The sequence below is a fragment of the Lycorma delicatula genome, chromosome 2 (assembly GCF_047948215.1).
Source record: "Lycorma delicatula isolate Av1 chromosome 2, ASM4794821v1, whole genome shotgun sequence".
Lineage (NCBI taxonomy): Eukaryota > Metazoa > Arthropoda > Insecta > Hemiptera > Fulgoridae > Lycorma > Lycorma delicatula.
Genome location: NC_134456.1, coordinates 223,956,338 through 223,979,890, shown reverse-complemented (window position 1 = coordinate 223,979,890; position 23,553 = coordinate 223,956,338). Strand labels below are relative to the sequence as shown.

The 23,553-nt window shown below is 29.0% G+C and overlaps 1 protein-coding gene across 1 annotated transcript; it reads right to left on the bottom strand.

Moving 5' to 3' along the window:
- Positions 1-6,884: 6,884 nt before the first annotated feature.
- LOC142320075 (ER membrane protein complex subunit 5-like) lies at positions 6,885-16,328 on the bottom strand. Its single transcript, XM_075357751.1, has 3 exons — positions 16,130-16,328; positions 8,519-8,571; positions 6,885-7,369 (listed from the first exon to the last, which is right to left on the bottom strand). The coding sequence occupies exons 1-3, from the start codon at positions 16,326-16,328 to the stop codon at positions 7,145-7,147; spliced, it is 477 nt and encodes a 158-aa protein (XP_075213866.1). The 3' UTR covers positions 6,885-7,144.
- Positions 16,329-23,553: the final 7,225 nt, after the last annotated feature.

Sequence of the window (23,553 nt, the reverse complement as noted above, 5' to 3'; positions counted from 1 at the left end):
TTTATCTGTTTGTTAAATTCATCATCTGAACGAGGACTTCTTGAAATTGAACAATAATGTCTTTAAAAAAGTGAGTTTTAACAAACATAAATTAAGTAATGACTTAAGATCTTCACATTTTGCCTTACTGAAAGTGTTCCATTACTTAAGAGATATAAAATCCTTTTTTCCTGGAAATAGATTGTGATTTAGAAAAGTAAAAACTATTTTTCAGTACCAAATATAATTTATTTGCTATGACTGACACGTTTAGTGCATATAATTTTTATATAACGTGTTTTTAATATATCTTCCTTTAATTTATTCATTAGAAACAAAAAACTGATACTCAGATGTAGTTTTCTTTATTGAATTAATGTTTTGTAGCATATGAGACAAATGCCAATTTTTTATGAGATTTGAAACTTTCTACAAGATTGGCAGAAACGTTACCACTTGACCACAGAGTAAGTAATGTATTGTTGATTTTTTAAAAAGAGTTCTCTAGTCCAACATATTTACCTTGAAAAAATGTTGAATCATGTTTAACTTTTGAAGTAGCTGTGAAGATGTTTTGCAATTTTCAAGAATATTTAATACATTCAGCTGGATTATAAAAATTATTTAATTTTTTTAATATTTTGTTTCAATGTATCCTCACATTGGGCTTTATGCTGGAAAAATTTGTGAAATTTTCAATTACCAAGAGACTGCCATTGATATTCAGAATGATATGATTGAGGTTTTTCTTTTGCCCAAGAGCTGCATCAGATAAAAAATGATGTTTTGAATATCTGTATGTATAATTTATTTTATTTTATTTTTTAAATCTGATATCATGAATCAAACAGAATTAGCATCTTTCATCGCTTCAAATTTCATTTGCCTAATTTTTTAATTTTATTGCGTCATATTTTCATAACAAATTGTACCAGTGCTACCATTGAAACTATGTATATTAAACACCAATATCCACAATGTTCTTCAATAAAATTGATTTTTACAGTTAAGTTTTGGCGCTGCAAAAATTTACCAAACTGAACCAATATAAAATTTTGCTATTACCTATGTAACATGTTTATGAGATTTTTCATCTGACCAACTGTGACTTTATTTCGTGTTTTTGAAAATTATCTGGATTTTAACATTGCTGATTTTCAGATACTGAATTATATACAGAATCATATCACATGGCAATCTGAAAGAATAATTTATTGGAAAAAATTAAACTAAGAGTGGTATACTTCTTAAATATGTGATCAGCTTTCATTTTGTCTCCTAACCTACAAACTTAACATAGAGACAAAATGTTACAGGTACATGGAAAATTCAAACAGAGCTTCTATTTTATAGTTCTTTGTTCCATCTCTTCAGTTATGTTTGTGTTATTTCAACACAACACTTCGGCTTATGAGAAGGGGACTTATTCTTCATTTGCTGGTTTTAATAAATTTCCAAACCATTTGAAAAAATCTTCCAATCATTTACTTAAAATACAGTTCAAAGATTTTCTTTTAATTTTTTACATTAACAATATTATTCTTTTGATGAATTTTTAGATAATACTAATTAAAATATAATAATGAAAAACCCCTGATTATTCTACCCCATTCAATGTGTACACTAATATGTACTCAAAATAATTTTTAATAGAATCATCTGTTTTGTGAATTAGTTGTAATTTTTTATGTTTAATATACATACCGTAATGTTATTTCATATAATCTATATTATGTACTGATGAGAATAAAAAAATTATTTATTTAGTGAATTGGTAATGGGTCAAGGGCAAAAATAAATTTTATCTGAAATTCTTGCCTTAAATGAATCATAAGAAGTGCTTATAAGCAACTCTTTTGATTCTTGTTAATCTCATTATATTAATCAAAATTACTTTTCGTTGCTTAGTTTAAAGAAATATGAAGTTATGAGGATTAGTTTTTATGACCATATTTCTTGAAATTGCCAATGACAATTCTGCTGTAAAAGTTAAGTAGCAATATTAGTGGATAAATTACATAAATGCTTATTTTTTTCAGCAGACTGTATAACCTACATTGTTAACAGCTTTTATTTCCATAATACTAATTGTTTATACACTAATAGAGTACAGTTAATCCAATTTTTAGGTATGTTTTTAAGGTACAATTGTTGAAGAAATTTAATTATCTAAAAAAAATTTGCGGATATATAAATTTACTTACTGTATTTGTGTATTTTAATAAAAAAAAAGGTCATGTACAGAATACATCCAATGTTTTGCAATGAATTTGGAAACCGTATGAGGGCATTTCATTTCATTTAATACTGGAACTAGCTGTAAATAGTTTTATTTTCTCTGTGAAAATAAAATTATACAATATAAAAGTTGCCTGAACAGTTATTGCTGATAAATTCTGAAGAATTAATTTTTATTTCACAATTAACTTGAATTTTAAAAGAAGAAATCATTGCACCTAAGAAGTACCTTTGAATTTATCTGATTATATGAACAAAAAAATTATGGTAACCTTGATTGTAATATATTACGTAAAAGGAAGTAAGATGTCATACAATGTTTAATAATTAATTTGTTTTATTTATAAATTAAATTCTAGTTCTTTGATAAATTACTATAATATTATTCGTTTATTTTAATAACAATATTAATCATCAATTTTTTTCAAAATTATGGTGGTTATCATTGTTAAGTATGAGAATTTCTTTTTTCATTAAAATTAGGAGTGATTTATATCTTAAATTGTATTGCATTAATATAAACTATTAATATATACCACCTAGTACTGAATATTGATATAAGACATGTATTACCTTTACCATGAAAGTACTTTTGTGGGATCCCACATCGTAGTCATAATTGAAATATTTAATTAAACTGAGTATATAAATATTAAAGTATTGAAATATAAATAGTTTAACTTAAATGTTTAATTAATATTTCAATTATGACCACAGGATGTGGGATCCCATGAAAGTACTTTCGTGGTAAAATTAGGGTAAGATATGACTTATCTCATTATTCTGTACTAGGTGGTTTAGATTTAGTATTTAAAATAGATTATTGATTCTATGAAATCAAGTATTAAGTAGTATATCTTTTTTTATAAATCCGTTGGAAACATTAACTTTGCAGGGGTGACCAAATTGTTTGTGTCAAATCTGGAACTTTTAAGAATTAAAAATTTTATTTTCTGGAACAAGTTTATTTATTTTAAGTTGTATTAAATAAGAAGATTAAAAAAACAAAAAGTACACATTAGATAATAATCTGGATGGATGTATAAATGACTTTTTTTTGTAAAAGTAAAAAACTTAAAACTACCATCTTTGAACTGTTCAAACATATAAGACTGTTTACAGACAAGAGCTTTGGTTCTGCTTTTGAAGGAATCAGCTAATTACAAGTACTTAGTTACTTTAAATAATTGAAAGTAATTTGTTGATTCATTTATGTAAAATTAATTTGCCCCTACTCATTTATCTCATTCACAAAATAAAAAATTATTGACCCAGTAAAAAAAACTATTTTATCAAATTACTCCGTTCAGCGGAATGTTTTCTTTTGGATACTTGAAATTGTTTTCAATGTAGTAGAAAATTTGATACCATCAATGACCATAACGTTTAGTCTTAAGAAATACGGGCTGATTAACCAATTGCAATTGCTTTTTTTGTATGACACAGAAATGGATTTTTGTAGCATGCATAAAAGTGCTAAGCCTGGCTTGGATTCATACTCAGAATCTTCCTGATAGAAGATGCAGATGCCATCCCTCCACCATAGAGCATAGTAATACACACACGCACACAAAGTATTTACAGAATAATTTTGTGTAATAAGTATTTCAGATGAATTTCTTCATTTCAAAACATTATTAGAAAAAAAGAATGTAGGATGTCTAGTATGGGATAATCTGTTGTGAAGAAAAAAACTGAATGAAGCATTTTTAACAGCAAAATTCCTATCACAGTAGCATGAATTACTTTCAACATATTTAATAATGTAGCAAAAGCATTTGTCCAACTTCCTTCACACTATTTCATCAACTGAAATATCACTGTTCTTCTAAGATGTTATGAAATCTTCATTCACACACCTAGGTCTCTACATTTATTTAATTAATCTATAGTAGGAGTAATTTAATACAATTTAGGTATAAATAAATTTCTGTAAAAATCAAGAGGTAATGTGGAATGAATATTCTTTGACTATTGAATTATAATTTAATTTAAAGTTCACAAAAATTTGAGTGAGTGAAGTCCAGCATTTGTCTTCTTAACTTTATTTTCTTCCCTTTTGTTAATCACATTCTTTATTCTTGTACTTTTTTAAAGACACTGACATTTGAGAAAGCATGGTAAAAATTATCACGGATTTCACACTATAGTAGCATGAGGTAGACTGGAGAAGAAAACATAATAGAGATGAATGAGCCAAATGTAGTAATGTTTTAGCTAGATTTTGCACGATTCATGGTCATAAAAAAATGTTTTGTTCATATGTTCTCGAGTACTGCTGTTGGCAGTGGTTTTTTCAAATATTTTGATTTTCCAGTAGTGCTCCTTTATTAAAAGAACAAAATTGATAACCAGTCTGAAAATGTCTACCCATCTGAATATGTTATGCTTTTTATTTTTCAACTATAAAAAGTCTTTTAAAGTGTGGATGAGACACTAATGTTTTTCCTGCAACCAGTAAAACTTCTTGCTGCGGGTTCTAAAGGCATTCAAACAACAGAAGTTGGTTTTTTGTTCTTTGTTAAGCAGCTGTTTTCTGACATTCTGCTGTTTGAGCCTTAATAACTTGTAAGTTCTCACACAAGCCTTATTTAACGATTTTATAAATCTGATTAGTCATTGAATTGTTCTGAGTCGATTAATTTTTTAATTGTAATATGGTCCTGGTATGGTTTTTTGAAATCTTTTTTGATAACTGTAATAAAGTTATGTTAGGTAACAAGATAATATAACATTAAATAAGGTTATGAACTCACAGCAACTTTTCTGGTTTACAAAATGCTGTTTTAGTATGAAGCAGCTAATTTTTCACTTGCCATAAGGAAAATCTCTCTCATCCTTATCATAAAGTATAGAAACTGAACTTTATTTGTTCACCTAAACGATAGGCCTATTGTTTAGGTGAACAAATAAATATAAATAATATTAATTCCTTATTGTGCAAGGAGTTACCCAAGTTTAACATGTTATGACACGACTAAAAAATAGTCAAACATACTTGAAATACAACTACAACCATCAGGCATACCATAATTTCAGGCAAAATATAATAATTTAATTATTTAAATCCAGATCTATGTGGCAGAATGGTAGTGTATCAGCCTTCCATCCGGGGGCCCTGGGTTCGAATCCCACTCAGGCATAACATTTTTCATAAGCTAAAAAATTCAATTTCCATATTCTCACATACTAGCTTCTGTAGTGAATTAATTCATCAAGTAAAAAAGGTATAAAGAAAGAAAAATAAACATATTTATAGGGTTTTAAAAACAGCTGATTTAAAAAAAATCAGCTGTTGAATGAGTTGTATAATATTATATAGTGAATAATGTTTATTATACAACTGCACTGTACTAATAATATTCATTATCAATACATGTGTTGATTAGCAATGCATATCAAACCATATGAAAAATGATGGCAATCTATTAAAAGCACATTCATTTGCACAATCAATCTACCTTCTGAAGCTGTTTCTCATAGCTGTATGGCTTTTAAACATTAATATTTAGTTGATTTAATAAATTTTATAATCATTATAACAAGTTGTTTTCTATGGCTGGATAGTGTTTTAACATTTTCAGATGGTTAAATAAATGCTGTAAATCACTGCTTCATATCCACCTTTTTTTGTACCTAGGAATACCATTGCAGTTTAGATATTAAAGAAAAAAATGTAGATTTAAGCATGTGATTTTTCAGTTTATAATTTTCGCTATAGTATTCTAATTTATAAAAATTCTTTATTCTATAATATTTTGATTTACAGTTTTGTTATGCATGTAGAATTATTTTTATGAGAATTTCATTATGTGTTGTTATATGTTTTTGTGTTAAATTACTTATTTAAATTTGTTATGTAACATTATAATTATTTTTTAAAAAGAAAGAGCTGTGATGAAATTATGGTAAAATAGTCCAGAAAATTAGTGTTATTCATTAATTATTAAAATTTTACATATAATTCTATTAATATATTTATTCTGATTATTAAAGCATGTACAAAAATATCTAATTTTTTACTTCATTCACCGTTTTCTTATTTCCTTATAATAAATGAGTGCCATTAAAAATAAAAGAATGTATTTTTCAGCCTAACAGGCACAGGTATCTTCAACTGAAACACCTTATTAATGTGTGTGTAAAATGTATGTTAAAATATCAGCTATAAAATTAAATGGTGTCAAGGTAACAGTAAAGCACAAAAGGTTTAACTAAAAATATCACCATAAATAATAATTCAACTATATTAATAAAATAAAACAATTTAACTGATGGATCCTTACCGTAGTTTTACTCAAGTAAATGATCAACTAATATATAGCTAAAAGTGAGATAGAAAAACTAATACAACTAATTTGTTTAAAGGGTATGTCAAAAGAATGAAGGACAGCATGTGCCAGTGAAGATATGGTTACTTATAGTCAGTTTTTTAATGAACAAACCACCAAAAAAGGTTATTGTTTCAAAACAAAGAGTGTCATTTACTTCAGTGAACTCAGTTATAACAATTATTTAATTTTGTGGAAAGATTACAACATAAAAGCTACTGAAATGTAGAAAAGTGTTAGCTAACCAACAGCATACAAAGTAAAAAAGTAGTAAGAAACTGAAAAGGAACCCACCAAAGAAACAAAACCACGATGGATGTAAATCAAAATACAGACTTCATAAAGAACATACATTTATTATATGTACAACAAAACCTACCCATTTTATAACTGGAAAAAGATTAAATAAAAAACAACAATAATGAAAAAGTATATATTAGATCACATAGAACAATACTTTTAACTAACAAAGGTAAAAATGATAATACGAAAATCAATAAAACATTTTTAAAACTAAATACTTAACAACAAAATTGTTTTACAACAAAATCAGCTAAAGAATAGAAAACAATTTTTAAAAATGTATAACTTTTTCTTTAAGAGTCAACATCCATGTGTGAAGATTTATGCGATGGTGGAATGTAATCAGGTGATAAAGCTCTTCCCCTATGATTAAAGACATAAAATGAAGGTAAATTTCTTAATGTTTCCCATGACTTTGATTCCAGTTCTACAGTAGCTCTAATTTCTTTAAATTCACCAGCTATATGCATTACTCCATACATTGTTATGAATAAACTCACAATACCTTGAATAAGGATCTAAAACAAAAATGAAAATAAAAATTATTTATATAAAATAACAATCAACTGCTTATTAAATAGATTCATAAGTCCACATTCAACTTGCTGTTGTCCAAATTAATTTCATACATCATGAGTGGCTAATTGTTTTCCATATTTTTGAAGGGCACACATGTCTTGTTTATTTCCAAAACTATTTGTTTTTTCATCTTTATAACTGGTAAGCAGTACTATTTAAGAGAACAAGCCACATTTTGGTAATAAATAAAAAAAGCTAATGAAGATAGGAAATGTCCTAATACATGGTAAAAAATTTAAGAGGTGGAAAAGGGAGCAGGTAAAAATTCTTATCAAAAACAAATATGTAGAGGAATAACTAACTGTCTATTGTTCAAGTTGCTAACCAGTCCTCGCTTGCTAAAACCTCACTCAAATTTTTAAAAGAGGGTTCAAATGAACTCAAACTGCTGAAAAACCCAAAGAACACAATGAATTGGAAGTGACAGGTTTCACTGATCAGTTGGTTAATTAAAAGTATAATTTTGTAGATCCTGTCAGTGGACCACCAAACACGAACGCACGCATGTGCACACACACAGAGAGAAAGAGAGAATTTATAATTTGTTCTTGTTCTTTAAAATTATATTAGTTTGTAATAACATTAGCACTTCAACTGTAGGGGGTTGAGATAATCAACTTGATCCTTTAGCACGCACGTCTATTATGTAAAAACCGCCATGAACTTTAACTGGAAAAATGTCTTTATCATCTGTAATTTATTAGGACATTGTCTGTTCATTAGTGAAATCTAATTAAAAAAAGGCTAATTTTCTGTTAATGTTGAAATCAAAAGATGAAAACAATTAATTTATGAGAAATGAGCCAAGGTCAAGGTAACAGACAAGTACCAAATTCTTATATTTTAAGCTGATTATATTAATTTCTATATTTTAAATGACAACATAAAACTGAATCACATCAAAATTTTGCCTTCAGAGTGGTCCTGTATATTCAACCTGCCATTCTTAATATAAAGTTGTTCAACAATGCACTATTGTATTACTATTTCATTATTATATGACTACAATTATCATTATAATATTACAGTATTGTAATCATTATATGATTGCAATATCTGAAATTTATTATTACATCATAAATACTAACATCAAGTGGTAATGAAGTATATTCCCGTTCAGTAATTCTCAAATATGCTCGATCTGAAAAGAAACAAAAAAATACCTGCTGTTAATCAAGAACTTAACCAATTAAAATATAATGTACTATACAACATTTACTTTCACATACACAAATCCACATACATATTATATATATATATATTTGCAAGGTTATTCCCCTGATTAAAATAATGAAAAGTGGTCATTTAAATAAGGGTGGTCTAGAAAAATTTCCTTTCAGTAAAAATTGTAACTAGTAAAAAAAGCCTCACTCTTTATTGGCGTCAAAATTAAAATAATGCAGAACTGCACTTATGTAAATGCAATTTATAAGATTAAATTTAAAATTTGCATAAAATGCAAGTTTTATTTGTCTTCAGTTGATTTTACAAAGCCATTTACCTCAGAATTAAATACTCTGGAAGTTGAATGTTGAAGTTTTAATTTGCTTATTGACATTTTAACAAAGTAAACTTACACCAAACCTAGAAAAGTATGTTTTTCAACTATAATTTTTTAATACTTACAATAATTTTCTCACAAACTACTGTTGACACCTCTGAAAACAATTTCTGATTTAATTTTTCAGGTAAAATCAAAACATCAATTTCGTTCCATAATTTGTGTCCCATTAATTTTAGTATAGACTCATATTACCACTGGAGCAGGAATTATTGGAGCAAAACATTTTGCTATTTGTTTTGATTAGTAAAAAAAAAAAAACAAATAGTTTTTGAATCTGTTTATAACAACTTTTTTATCGAAGAAATATATCTGTAAAGTTTAGCAGGAGTCTCTGGGAAGTATCTATAAATGTACAGTCAAAACTTTTAAATACCTCATTTTCTCTTAAGTCCTCAAATTACTATATAAAAATAATACAAACAATGAACGTCATTTTCACATAATTTCCTAGACTTTATCAAACATAATGCATATTTATAATCATTAGATTAAAATTTCTTCAATCTAACCAGGATATCCGAAACTCCAAAAATCTTTAGCTATAAAAACCACCCCCACAGACTCCTACAGACATAAACCAAGAATAATGCTGGCTAGTCCCCTTCATGACTATTAAGGATCAGTTCACTTCTTCCATTCCAAGATGGGAATGAAATGGTTGAACAGTTGAAAAAACCAAACAAAATATAGCAGAATAAAAAAATGCACACTTACAATATGGTTGCAGAAATGTTACACAAACTTGCAATAACTGTTCTGTTATTAATTATTTAATAGTTTTCACGTTTTTTAAAGATTATTAACACTAATGAGAGTAATAAAAAAGGTATAATATTTGCAAAAGACTATCTGATAAAGATGTTAACATTAACAAAACACACAAATACATACAAAGAAAGAAGATGCGACCCCTCAAACAAATTAATAATTAATAGAATAAAAATGACTAAGCAAATAAAAAAAAGAAAAAACACCCGGTATAAGTAATTCTATACTGCTTAGGATTGGTGAAAACAGAATAAAGATTGTGAGATTTATATACAGTTGCCTAGGAATCAAATAAAAGATAAACGGGATAGATTTTTCAATTATGGAAAACAATCTTGTAACATTTAGTTTATATTATTGTCTTAAAATGATAAGGAGAAAGAAGGCACTAATTATCTCAAAAGTTCTTTTGGACAAAGAATTATAACATGTTCAAAGCAAGTCATCTAATATTTAAAATTTTAAAATGAAAAAATATTTTAAATAAAGATTGCTAATAGAATAAATTTATTGGCAACAGACTACATAAGCAAATTCTCACAAGTACTTGTTGTAATACTGTTTTATGACATGCTGTAAATCCTATTAAAATTCCAGCATTTAAGTCTTGTACAATTTCAATTAACCGTTCATGAAATGGGGATTGTTATTTAAATTCCACTTAAGCCTTGTTCAGTCTCAATCAACTGTTCATGAAATGGGGATTGTTATTTAAATCCCAATGATGAGATAAGACTTGTGATGTTAAAAATTGTTATAAAAAAATATTTAATTGATTTCAGTACATTTTATTCATTATACTTAGAAAAGGAAAAAGGCATAGTAAATATCTAATATTAACGACAAAACAACAATAAACCTGAAAACCAATTCACCTGAATAAATCATACGTAAATTAATAATTGATACTTTTTAATGGTGTGTAATTTAATATATAAAAATTATTCTTCTATAACACTCTCCCAAAATATTCGTAAGTAAATATAACAATCACAAAAGATTATGTAGTGATAATACCAATCATATTTTTTTATAATCTAATTTATTTGGTGATAAAGGCTTAGTGAAAATATTTGCTGCTTATTCTTCTCTCTGTATACATTTCACTGCTATTTGTCTATTTGCAACTAACATTCATTGTAGCTTTCGAATATTTCACATCCTTTGATTTCATACCCTAATCATAATCCGGTGGTAATTTTTTTATCAATATAACTTTGAGATTCTGTTAAAATGATTCATTTGATAGCAGGTTGGTTCTTGAATTTTATGTTTATAACTTAGATTATAATGATACTTTTGATTATTATCAATAATCTGTTCCTGTTGAAACCAACAGGAATAGATTACAGTGTTGGTTTCAAACCAACACTATATCTAAAGTATAGTATAAAGTATATCTAAAGTATCAACACTATATCTCTAGTAGATTTTGCATCGAATTTCTTTTGCTTCTGTAGAGGAATCCATACAAAACATCTGTGCCAAAAATATTAAAGTAAGTGAAAATCATTCTTACTTCAGAATAATTCAGTGGGTGACTTTCTTTTAATTTTTATTAGTATAGTTCTATTCCTCCTCTATGAATCATGAGACCTTGCCGTTGGTGAGGGGGCTTGAGTGTTCAGGGATACAGAGTAGCTGGACCGAAGGTGCAACCATATCGGAGAGGTATCTGTTGAGAGCCAGACTAAGAAATGATTCCTGAAAGAGGGCAGCAGCTCTTTCAGTAGTTGTTAGGGGCGTGAGTCACAATGATTTAAACGGCCGTATCAACATCACTCAGTCCTCTGAGTACTGCGCAGCTGAAAGCAATGGAAAACTACATCTGCTTTTTTTCCAAGAAAATGTGGCTCTCTGCATTTTCACATAGCAATAATGGAGGCGCCTTCCTTGGTAAAATAATGCGGAGGTAAAATAGTCCCCCGTTCGGATCTCTGGGTGGAGACTACTAAGGAAGGGGTCACCAGAAAATTAAAAAATAACATTCTACGAGTCGGAGCGTGGAATGTTAGAAGCTTGAAAAAGGTTGGTAGGCTAGAAAATTTAAAAAGGGAAATGGGTAGGACAAATGTGGATATAGTAGGAATTAGTGAGGTTCGGTGGGAAGAGGAAGGCGACTTTTGGTCAGGTGATTTTAGAGTAATTAACTCAGCGTCAAATAATGGGCAGGCAGGAGTAGGTTTCGTGATGAACAAGAAGATAGGGAGGAGAGTGGAGTATTTCAAAACGCATAGCGATAGTATCATTGTAATAAGGATAAAATCAAAACCTAAACCGACAACGATTGTTAACGTCTATATGCCTACAAGCGCCCATGATGATGATGGGGTAGAGTGTGTATACGAAGAGATTGATGAAGCAATTAAACACGTAAAAGGAGATGAAAATTTAATAATAGTTGGAGATTGGAATGCAAGCATTGGAAAAGGCAAGGAAGGAAATATAGTGGGTGAATACGGGCTGGGCAAAAGGAATGAAAGAGGGGACCGACTTATAGAATTTTGCAAGAAGTATAATTTAGTAATTGCCAACACCCAATTTAAAAATCATAATAGAAGAATATACACTTGGAAAAAGCCAGGCGATACTGGAAGGTATCAGATAGATTATATCATGGTTAAGCAAAGATTTAGCAATCAACTCGTTGACTGCAAAACTTACCCTGGAGCAGACATTGATAGCGACCATAATTTGGTGATAATGAAATGTAGATTGGGGTTTAAAAACCTGAAGAAAAGGTGTCAGATGAATCGGTGGAATTTAGAGAAGCTTGAGGAAGAGGAGGTAAAGAAGATTTTTGAGGAGGACATCGCAAGAGGTCTGAGTAAAAAAGATAAGGTAGAAAATGTAGAAGAAGAATGGGAGAATGTTAAAAAGGAAATTCTTAAATCAGCAGAAGCAAACTTAGGCGGAATAAAGAGAACCGGTAGAAAACCTTGGGTTTCAGACGATATATTGCAGCTGATGGATGAATGTAGAAAATATAAGAATGCTAGTGATGAAGAAAGTAAAAGGAACTATCGGAAATTAAGAAATGCTATAAACAGGAAGTGCAAACTGGTGAAAGAAGAGTGGATTAAAGAAAAGTGTTCAGAAGTGGAAAGAGAAATGAACATTGGTAAAATAGACGGAGCATACAGGAAAGTTAAGGAAAATTTTGGGGTACATAAATTAAAATCTAATAATGTGTTAAACAAAGATGGTACACCAATATATAATACGAAAGGTAAAGTCGATAGATGGGTGGAATATATTGAAGAGTTATATGGAGGAAATGAATTAGAAAATGGTGTTATAGAGGAAGAAGAGGAAGTTGAGGAGGATGAAATGGGAGAAACAATACTGAGATCTGAATTTAAGAGAGCATTAAAAGATTTAAATGGCAGAAAGGCTCCTGGAATAGACGGAATACCTGTAGAATTACTGCGCAGTGCAGGTGAGGAAGCGATTGATAGATTATACAAACTGGTGTGTAATATTTATGAAAATGGGGAATTTCCATCAGACTTCAAAAAAAGTGTTATAGTTATGATACCAAAGAAAGCAGGGGCAGATAAATGTGAATAATACAGAACAATTAATTTAACTAGTCATGCATCAAAAATCTTAACTAGAATTTTATACAGAAGAATTGAGAGGAGAGTGGAAGAAGTGTTAGGAGATGACCAATTTGGTTTGAGGAAAAGTATAGAGACAAAGGAAGTAATTTTAGTATTTAAGATTAATAGTAGAAGGTAGATTACAGAAAAAAAAATATACTTGGCATTTATAAACCTAGAAAAGGCAATCGATAACGTAGACTGGAATAAAATGTTCAGCATTTTAAAAAAATTAGGGTTCAAATACAGAGATAGAAGAACAATTGCTAACATGTACAGGAACCAAACAGCAACAATAACAATTGAAGAACATAAGAAAGAAGCCCTAATAAGAAAGGGAGTCCGACAAGGATGTTCCCTATCTCCGTTACTTTTTAATCTTTACATGGAACTAGCATGATATTAAAGAACAATTTAGATTCGGAGTAACAGTACAAGGTGAAAAGATAAAGATGCTACGATTTGCTGATGATATAGTAATTCTAGCCGAGAGTAAAAAGGATTTAGAAGAAACAATGAACGGCATAGATGAAGTCCTACGCAAGAACTATCGCATGAAAATAAACAAGAACAAAACAAAAGTAATGAAATGTAGTAGAAATAACAAAGATGGACCGCTGAATGTGAAAATAGGAGGAGAAAAGATTATGGAGGTAGAAGAATTTTGTTATTTGGGAAGTAAAATTACTAAAGATGGACGAAGCAGGAGCGATATAAAATGCCAAATAGCACAAGCTAAACGAGCCTTCAGTAAGAAATATAATTTGTTTACATCAAAAATTAATTTAAATGTCAGGAAAAGATTTTTGAAAGTGTATGTTTGGAGTGTCGCTTTATATGGAAGTGAAACTTGGACAATCGGAGTATCTGAGAAGAAAAGATTAGAAGCTTTTGAAATGCAGTGCTATAGGAGAATGTTAAAAATCAGATGGGTGGATAAAGTGACAAATGAAGAGGTATTGCGGCAAATAGATGAAGAAAGAAGCATTTGGAAAAATATAGTTAAAAGAAGAGACAGACTTATAGGCCACATACTAAGGCATCCTGGAATAGTCGCTTTAATATTGGAAGGACAGGTAGAAGGGAAAAATTGTGTAGGCAGGCCACGTTTGGAGTATGTAAAACAAATTGTTGGGGATGTAGGATGTAGAGGGTATACTGAAATGAAACGACTAGCACTAGATAGGGAATCTTGGAGAGCTGCATCAAACCAGTCAAATGACTGAAGACAAAAAAAAAAATAAATAGTTCTATTTAATATATCGCAGCAAGTACAGATTCAGTCCATAAAAACTTCAGTAGAACTGATTGAAGTCATGAATGTGCCATCTCACGTATAATCCTATTTTCATGTTCAGCAACTTCATTTTGTCGAGGAGTGTAGGAAAGTGTAATTGAATTTTTGTCCAATAGTCTCAACATACATTCCCACATCCTTGTTATCAAATTTTCTTCCTCCATCATCACATAATTCTTTTATAATCAATCCAGCTTGTGTCTTCAATAATTCAATAAATTTTTAAATAAGATAACCATTCATATATTTCTTCTCCATCATGTAACTGATGTTAACAAAAATTAATTCTCCTGGTTTAGTAAACTTCAATTTTTTCACTAAAACTAAGTCACTGACGTTTATCAGTCATACATACTTTTCAAAAAATTCATTATTCATTTGTACTGGTATTCCATGATCCTTCAAAAAGTCTGCACATATTTATTTTGATGACCAAATTTTTCATGCTAAAGTTGCAATGTATATCTAGCCTCAGAAATAACACAATATTCTTCTTGACGAGGAACTCTCACTGCCAATCGATAAAGTTCATTATCATAATTAGAAATAGCTATAGCAATGGGTACTCCACTTTTATGGGAAATTCATAATTTTCCATTATTCTGAATTGAATGGTTAATTCCCTTTTGTTCAGCCCCTTTTAACTGAAAACAAATTGCAAATTCCATCCGGACAGCATTAAACATCTTCAAAATATCGATCAGACCGATCTTGACCATTAAGAGTTTTAACACTTTGTTGAGTACGTTATACTCTTACTATTCCTGTAATAGGCCAACTGGCGACATAGTCAGGTGATATAAGGATGTGCTGAACACAACAATGTAGTTTATTTCCTTTTATTATTAGTATTAATAAATATAGTTATTAATAATATACTCTATTCACTGGCTAAAACCCGACCCTTAACACATTTATATAACCAGTACCAAGATCTAATTTACCTCCTTGATGAACGCTATCTATTTGTTTTGGCACTTCAAAAGGTTCAAAGTTATCATATCAGTCATGATGATTTGTTACATGGTGTGGGCACCACTATCAATGTACCATTCATCACAATTCAATTTTTCAATGTCAACTGGAACAAATCAATGATCCATAAAATCATAATCAATAAACTTGAACATATCTGTCTCAATATTTTTTTTTTTATTCCTTCCATTAGATTTTTGGCAGACATCAAGGCATAATCTTTATTTTAATCTCAAAAACAAGGGTCAATCGTTTTATTTTGAAATAGACTACACCAATCCTAAAATCATGTGATATATGTGCAAATTTTCATGTGAGAAACATAATTTTTCATAACTTTGTTTCAAAACTTTTGCTGATTAACCTTCAATTTCCCTTTGCTTTGCTTTCTCTACTTGAAGTAAGTCATACCAAGTAATACAAATGTAATCAAAATATTTTGGTAGAGTTTGCAGCAATCAAGCACATAAATCATTTTCATTAACTGGCTTACCAAGTAATGGCATTTTTGTCTGTATATCATCAAATTTTGCTAAATCATTTTCCTCACCATCTGCTGATTCCCAATGGATATTATGAGATTGGTGCTGCAGTATTTCTATATTTTCAGTACACTGAACATCATAAACTTGATTCAGCTTATCCCAGACATCTTTTGCTGTATCACATCTAGCTACACGAAATGATTTCATATGGAGAGATAAAATAAGGCGTTTCCTTACTTTTGCATTTGCCTTTTTCCAGATATCAAGTTTGTTTTCATAATTTTCAGTACTTGGGTTTAGGTCTTATAAATGTACCACAAACTATATTAAAACCTGTAATTACATTCTAAAGTAGTCTCCATGCTGTCCAATCTCCTTCACCAATGAGCTTCTCTATTTTTAGCTCATCATCATTCACCTTAATACAGTGAGTTCAGAAAGTGCTCTAAAATTATGTGAAGCATTCTGATCTTTCGGCATTAAGTTGTTGCCCAGTGGGTTCATTGGGCATTGCTCAGTAATAAACCAAGATGTCAGTTGTTGAGTTGTGATTGAAAGTGCTTCATCTCATGTTGTTTTGTTTACTGGAATCAATAGTTGTTAAAAATGTAACAGTTCTTTCAGTAGAGGAATGCATTCTTTTTGTTGAACACATTTCTCGTGAAGGTGACAAGTATACTGATTTGGTGAAGCAAAAGTTGTCTGAAAAGTTTCCAAATACTCCTGTTCCTCATGCAATGCAGTTCAAACTCTTATCAAAAAATTTCTGGGAACAGGTTCTATTGAAGACTCTAATCAAAGTGGAAGACCACCTTAACTAAACAGAAGCTGCTTGATATTTTCGATGGAATGGCTGAAAATCCATCAAAGTCAATGCATAAGTCAGTACAGTAGCAAGATACAAAACATGCTACTACAAATAAAGCTGTAAGAAAAGAACTGAAACTTTTCCCCTATAAAGTAATATGTGTTCAATAACTGAAACCTACAGATCATGCCAAAAGAGCAAATTATTGTCAATGGTTTAAACGTTTTATTGACCAAAATTCCACAGGTATCCTCGACATTACATTTTTTAATGATGAAGCATGGTTTCATGTGGGAGGGTATATTAATTCAGAAAATGTGAGTAGAACATGTATTATGGGTTCAATCTTTTTTTGAAAATACAGTTAACATGGATCAATAGTTGTGCTATTTTAACAAACTTCATTAATCAGTTAACAGAAGTGGAAATCAATCACAGTTGGTTCCAACAAGATGGCGCTACAACTAACAGGTCAATGACTTAACGATATGTGTCTTTGGTGAACGAATCATTTTGAGATTAATGACCTGCATGATCAGCTGATCTGACTGTCCCAGATTCTTTCCAAGGGGGGGGGGGGGGGGGTGGCAGTGAAACAAGCAGTGTATCGTAACAGACCATGAATGATGAATTAAAAACCATAATAACAGTATTTGTATGAGATATTCCTGGTTTAGTGTTTGTAAACAAATTGAAATGTGTACAGTGTTGTATTGATGTTGATGGAGGTCATTTTCAACACCTTTTATAAACTATTCCAGTTATTGTAATATCCCTTTCTATAAAATAATGAAATAAAAATACAAAGTAATAATTAAGAAAGTTTCATTATTACACTTGCATAATTCCTGTGCACAACAATCTTCTGAATGCACTGTAGATGTTTAGTTTAATAAACACGTCGCTGCTACCCTGTTATAATAAAACATTTAACTGATTTCAATATATTTTATGAACTAAAAAAGGCATAGTTAACATCTAATGACAACAAAACAATAATACAGTATTCACTTGAATAAATCATGTGTAAATTATTAACTGATAATGGATAGCTTTCAATGGGTTGAAATTTAATATACAAATATGAATACTGCCATAACAAAAAAAGTGTATTCTAATACTAATTAGAATATGCTTTCCAGAGCTTATAAACTGCTTTCTGGAGCTACACACTTGGTGAATAAATTACATACGTTTCATACCTTGGAACTATAAGTAAAATCAATACAGACTGCTCAAGAGATAATTTCAAGGGATATTACAATAACTGGAATAGTTTATTTCCAGTTATTGTAATATCCCTTTCTATAAAATAATGAAATAAAAATACAAAGTAATAATTAAGAAAGTTTCATCATTACACTTGCATAATTCCTGTGCACAACAATCTTCTGAATGCACTGTAGATGTTTAGTTTAATAAACACGTCGCTGCTACCCTGTTATAATAAAACATTTAACTGATTTCAGTATATTTTATGAACTAAAAAAGGCATAGTAAACATCTAATGACAACAAAAGATTGAATTTACTAATAAATCACTACTACTATTAAAATGATACAGTTACTATTATTAAAATTTAGTAATTTTACATTTAATTTATTTAATAAAGTCGTAAAATATTGAAGTTGATCTACTGGGAAAATAGTGTAAAACAAAATACTTTTTAACATGGAAATTTTTATAATTCCTTAAGGATTTCTCAAATGAATTAAAAACATTATCACAAAAATAACTTTTAATATGGTGTAAAACTAAATTTTCCAAAAACTGCTTCAAAATTATCAATTTTTAATAACAAGTCTTTTATTTTGTGATGGTTTTATATTTTTTTCAATCCAAATGAATTTTTGTAATCTAAATCCCAAACAGTTTTTGTTTTTCTAGACAGACTTATATTTCTGTAATCATTTACTAGATACATATTACATTTGCTAATTAGCACTGATGTAAAATATTATCCAACTTGTGCTAAACCTTTGTTTTCATTGGTCATTATATTAAGTAGACATTATAAAAAATTCAGTGCTGACATTTTAAAAATAACTGGATTTATTTGATCTCAGTGTTTTTGGCATCAGATAAATAGCAGATGTAAAGTACCTGAAAGTAGTATCAGTTTTGTAATTTAAACTTAAATATTAAAACTAAATTACCTGTATAAGTTTTTGATATACTGATGAATAAAATGAATATTCAGGAAGGTGTGAAAATAAAAACTGTCATAATTTTTAATAAAACTAAAAAAAAAAATGTAAAATGTAACATTTTCATAAACAGATAAGTTTCTCTCTGTCAGTGCTGCATTTTTACTAGAGATGAAAAAATATGTATTAAAAAAAGTTATCAGGAACTTGAAAATTTTATTAGTTATGTAACAGTAATTATTAAAATTATTGTATTTTTATGCCTAAAATAAAGATTTAAAAAATAATTTGGGTCCATAGTTAAAGCCCTCGTAGAGTATTGATCTTCTTAATCAGTCTATCAACTTTTACATTCACTGACGAAGTACAAATTAAACTCTTAATGTTTAAGTTAATTTTGGTGATTTTTTGTTTCTTTTTTAGTAATGTTGTTAAATGTTACTGTGGTTCTTAACATTTAATAATTAGCTGTTACAAAAAAAATTTTTTATCTTCCAGTGTTCTGTCTAATCAGTATTTTTAATTTGTATTATGTAACAGTAATGCAAACTTAGTAATAAATTAAAATTGTATATTATCTTATTCTTGACAGCACTTTTATTATGACACAAAATAAATATCATAATTTTTAATTCATTGTGGCTTAAAAATAGAAAGTATGCTTTTATATCAAAATAAATTCTTATCCTAATTGAAAATTTTGGTAAATATTAAACATGTTGACTGTTTTTACCATGCATTTCAAATATACTGTCTCAATCTCTGAAAATATATTTTTATGTCATATTATTTTCCAGAATAAAGTATTAGTGTTTACATATGAAGTCACAGTAATTAATTTTCATACATTTTTTATCTGATTTTTTTTTTAACTATTAACCAATTTATATAATGTGATGGGACTAGATAATGAGCAGTCTCTGAAGATTTTATTATAAACATAGTCTTGTTTTATTAAAACATTTAAAGGTAATGATTTAAGGTTTATGATTGCAGTCGGTTTAGAATGAGAAGCAAGACTGAAAATTAAATAGAAATGTGCGCGTTACAAAAATGAACAAGATATTTATTGTGTGCCTTTTCCCATTGGTTCATTAAATATGTAGTAGTTTCTGTTGGGTTGTCAAGGTAAATAATGATTTTGTACAGTTCTGTTCATGTTATCATCAACACCTTAGCCTCCTATCATCTGATGTTCAACAGTTAATAAATTAAATTAACTAACAGCATGTATGTATGTTAATTATATTGTGATAGATGCTGAGGTCCTGTTTTGATAAGTTAACTTTAACTAGAGTTTACACATTAGCAATCTATATTTGTAGTTATGGAACAATTATGCATACTGACAGTTGTATACATATTGATAGTTTTAATGGTTGTGCACATCATGTTTGAGAATCTACATAACTTTGCTCTACCATTCAAATTCTATGTAAATATACTAAAAAAAAAAATATTTAATTTTGTAAATATAGACGAAGTAGAAGTATTTAAATTAAAATATCTGTATAAATAGAAATTAAAAAATAAATCCAGTTCATATCTTATAAGCCTGCTAAGAAATCTGGCTATGGGTAGTAGACAATTAGGCTGTGCAGAATTTTCACTGTATAAAGCTTTTCCTATTCAATTGTTCTGATGGAAATATTAGTACTTCTACGATTCTGTAAAAAAAATCAAACTTGAGATATGTTAAAATTTATGGACAGTGCGTAATTTTTATGGGCGTGAAAAAATATTTGTAGGTTTAAAATCTATAAGATAATGAATTGATCTTTATAAAAATAATATCTTAATGTAGAAATATTTTTATTCTGTTAATAACTATTCCAGTAAGTACAAAAACCTGTGGATAAAGGAAAGAAAAGAAAAGTTTGTATTCATGTCTAAAAAAAGATTCTCTTACCTTTATATATTTCATTGAAGTTCCTTGTTAATTTTCTGTTACTATGATTTTTTTTTTACTGTTTTTAGTTTGTTGCATTGTTTCCGTATTTAAAATCCTAGTAGGTTATGTGCACCTGTGAATTTACAAGTGTGAACAATTACATCATTTCCCATAAAATATAGCATTGAACTCTAAAATTCTTACTCTGTAACTTATATTCTTTCATTTTACAGGTTTGCGTTATTTCAATTTATTTCCTTTCTACAGCAGATATCTTTGTGTATTTGAAAATGAGTTAACTTTATGGCAGTTAAAAAATAATTCAATGATTGAATTATCATGCCAGCTATATATTACAAGTTGAATATTTTCCACAAATTTTTTTTTTTCTATTATATCTTTACTGAGCACAACATATTTTTTTGGTCCTTATGATGTTACTAAGGCCACTACCTAAACTAGAAAACTCTTAAAACTGTAATATATGTTTTACATTACTCTGTAACGTAATATGTTTTATTACATTACAGATTTGTTTGTAAATAGCTGTTGAGATTGAAATTCAAACTAGCATCTTATTACAAAATTATTTTTGTAAGCTTTTAGTTCCTTTTGCGCTATGATAAATGCCAGAATTAATGTGGTTCAAATTTTGACATTAAAATTATCCAAAGCATATATCAATTTAGCAGAGAAAAATTCTATTGAAGCATTTCAGCATGTACTATGGAATTAGGATAATCATTCTTTGATTTATATTCTCCAACTAGATGTAGCAGCATGTAAATTGATCTGAACACAGAGAATTTTTGTTTATTTCTATATTGTGGCTACACTGCTTGACCACACCCATTCTTTAAGTTGTGTGTGTAATGTGGGGTTATTGTTCTTTGGATATTTTCATGTTTTAAATAGTGTTTTATGAAAATTTATTTCCTTTTTTTACTATAAAATCCTATTTTCATATTTTTTGTTCTATGTATCTTAAATATATAATAATGGACACACCAAGAAAGCATTTGAAAATTGTTTCTCTTTCTCAGCATACCAGTATGACAATGACAAATAGCTTCTGAGTGTGGTGTTCCTTGCATTCACTAGGGACAGTGAACTCTATTTTAAAACAATTTATAGAAACCGGTTCCTTTTCTCCTCAAAGGAAGGCAGGTGTTCCATAGAAGATAAACTACTCCACCACAGGATTGGTTATTAGTTAGAAAAAGTAAATAAACTTGATCAAAAAGTATCTGCTGTGGACTTAAATCAAGAATTAGCAGCCAGTGGATCAGATTTACATGTGACAACTATTACACCAACTTTTTGCAGCTGGACAGAAAGCTCATCAGTCGACTAAAAAGCAGCTTATAACACCAGAAATATGCAAAAAAAAGGCTCTTGTAGGCCAAAGAACATGCTGACTGGACAAAGAAGATTGGAAAAAATGTTATATTTTCCAACAAGTCACATTTTCATACTCAGGGACAAGGGGTTCTGTACATTAGAAAAACATCAGATGAAAATATATCACCAGCTCATATTCAACAATCAGTAAAACATCTCCAGAAATAAATGTTTTGGGGTTGTTCCACTTTTGAAGGCCAATGTTCATTACTTATAGTAGATGATATGTTGAAAAGTGATGGATATATCAAGATTCTGAAAGAAAGTGTTGTGTCACAATTTCAAAAAAAATAACTGCAAGGCGACAGAGTGTTCCAGTAAGATTTTGCACCATGCCATACTGCCAAAAAAGTGGAAGAATTTTCCAAAGAATGAAACATTAAAGTGCTTCTGTGGCCTGGCAACTCCCCAGACTTAAACCCCAATTGAAAATCTGTGGGCAATAGTCAAAAAATGAATTGCACTATAAAAATTGATCTCATTAAACAATGATAGTGGTATGGTTTCATCATGAAGAAAAAAATTTGTTGAAAATGGTTGAACTGATACCAAATTTTGTGTGTGAAGTGTTTAAGAATAAAGGACATATTAATTACTAGATATTCACAAGTTGTATAGATATGATTTTTTTCTAAACAAAGTTATTTTATGAATAACATCTGTGTTTGGATTAATTTACACACTACTGTATACTCAACTTTTCATTTTATAAAATTAGGTAACATTAAACTTCTGATAGGTCGGCAGTATTAATTTCCCTTTTAGAACTGTTTTTATCCAGTAATCCATTTTATTTAAATGTAGATATCATTTTAATATGTGTGACGTAATGCATTCCATTTCATACAACTTCATTATGATTGTCATAATATTTCCCTAGAATATTCAATGCTGTGTGTGTGTTTAATAGGATTAGTAATAATGATAATCATATTAGTAAATATGAATTAGTTGTAAAAATATTTGATTCTTTGATAGTTATGGAAACTAGTTATCCTTTCTGAATTATCATATTTAATATTATTCTTGACAATAATTTCACCCACCTCACCATAGAAAATAAAATTTAACATTAAAATCAGCTGAAAGTACGATTTATAAAATCTGATTTATGATAAGTGATTAGTTGTCTTTTTTCTAAGAAATTTTAATAAGTACAATATCAGTATTCTTTGTTTTCTTTT

What these genes read in the sequence shown, in the direction of transcription:
- LOC142320075 (XM_075357751.1), bottom strand. Translation starts at nt 16,328, where the DNA reads ATGAAATCATTTCGTGTAGCTAGATGTGATACAGCAAAAGATGTCTGG. An exon ending in GACAAAAATGCCATTACTTG is followed by an intron (nt 8,572 to 16,129) that starts GTAAGCCAGTTA and finishes GTTTCTTTTCAG; the next exon opens with ATCGAGCATATTTGAGAATT. An exon ending in ATACTTCATTACCACTTGAT is followed by an intron (nt 7,370 to 8,518) that starts GTTAGTATTTAT and finishes TTTTTGTTTTAG; the next exon opens with ATCCTTATTCAAGGTATTGT.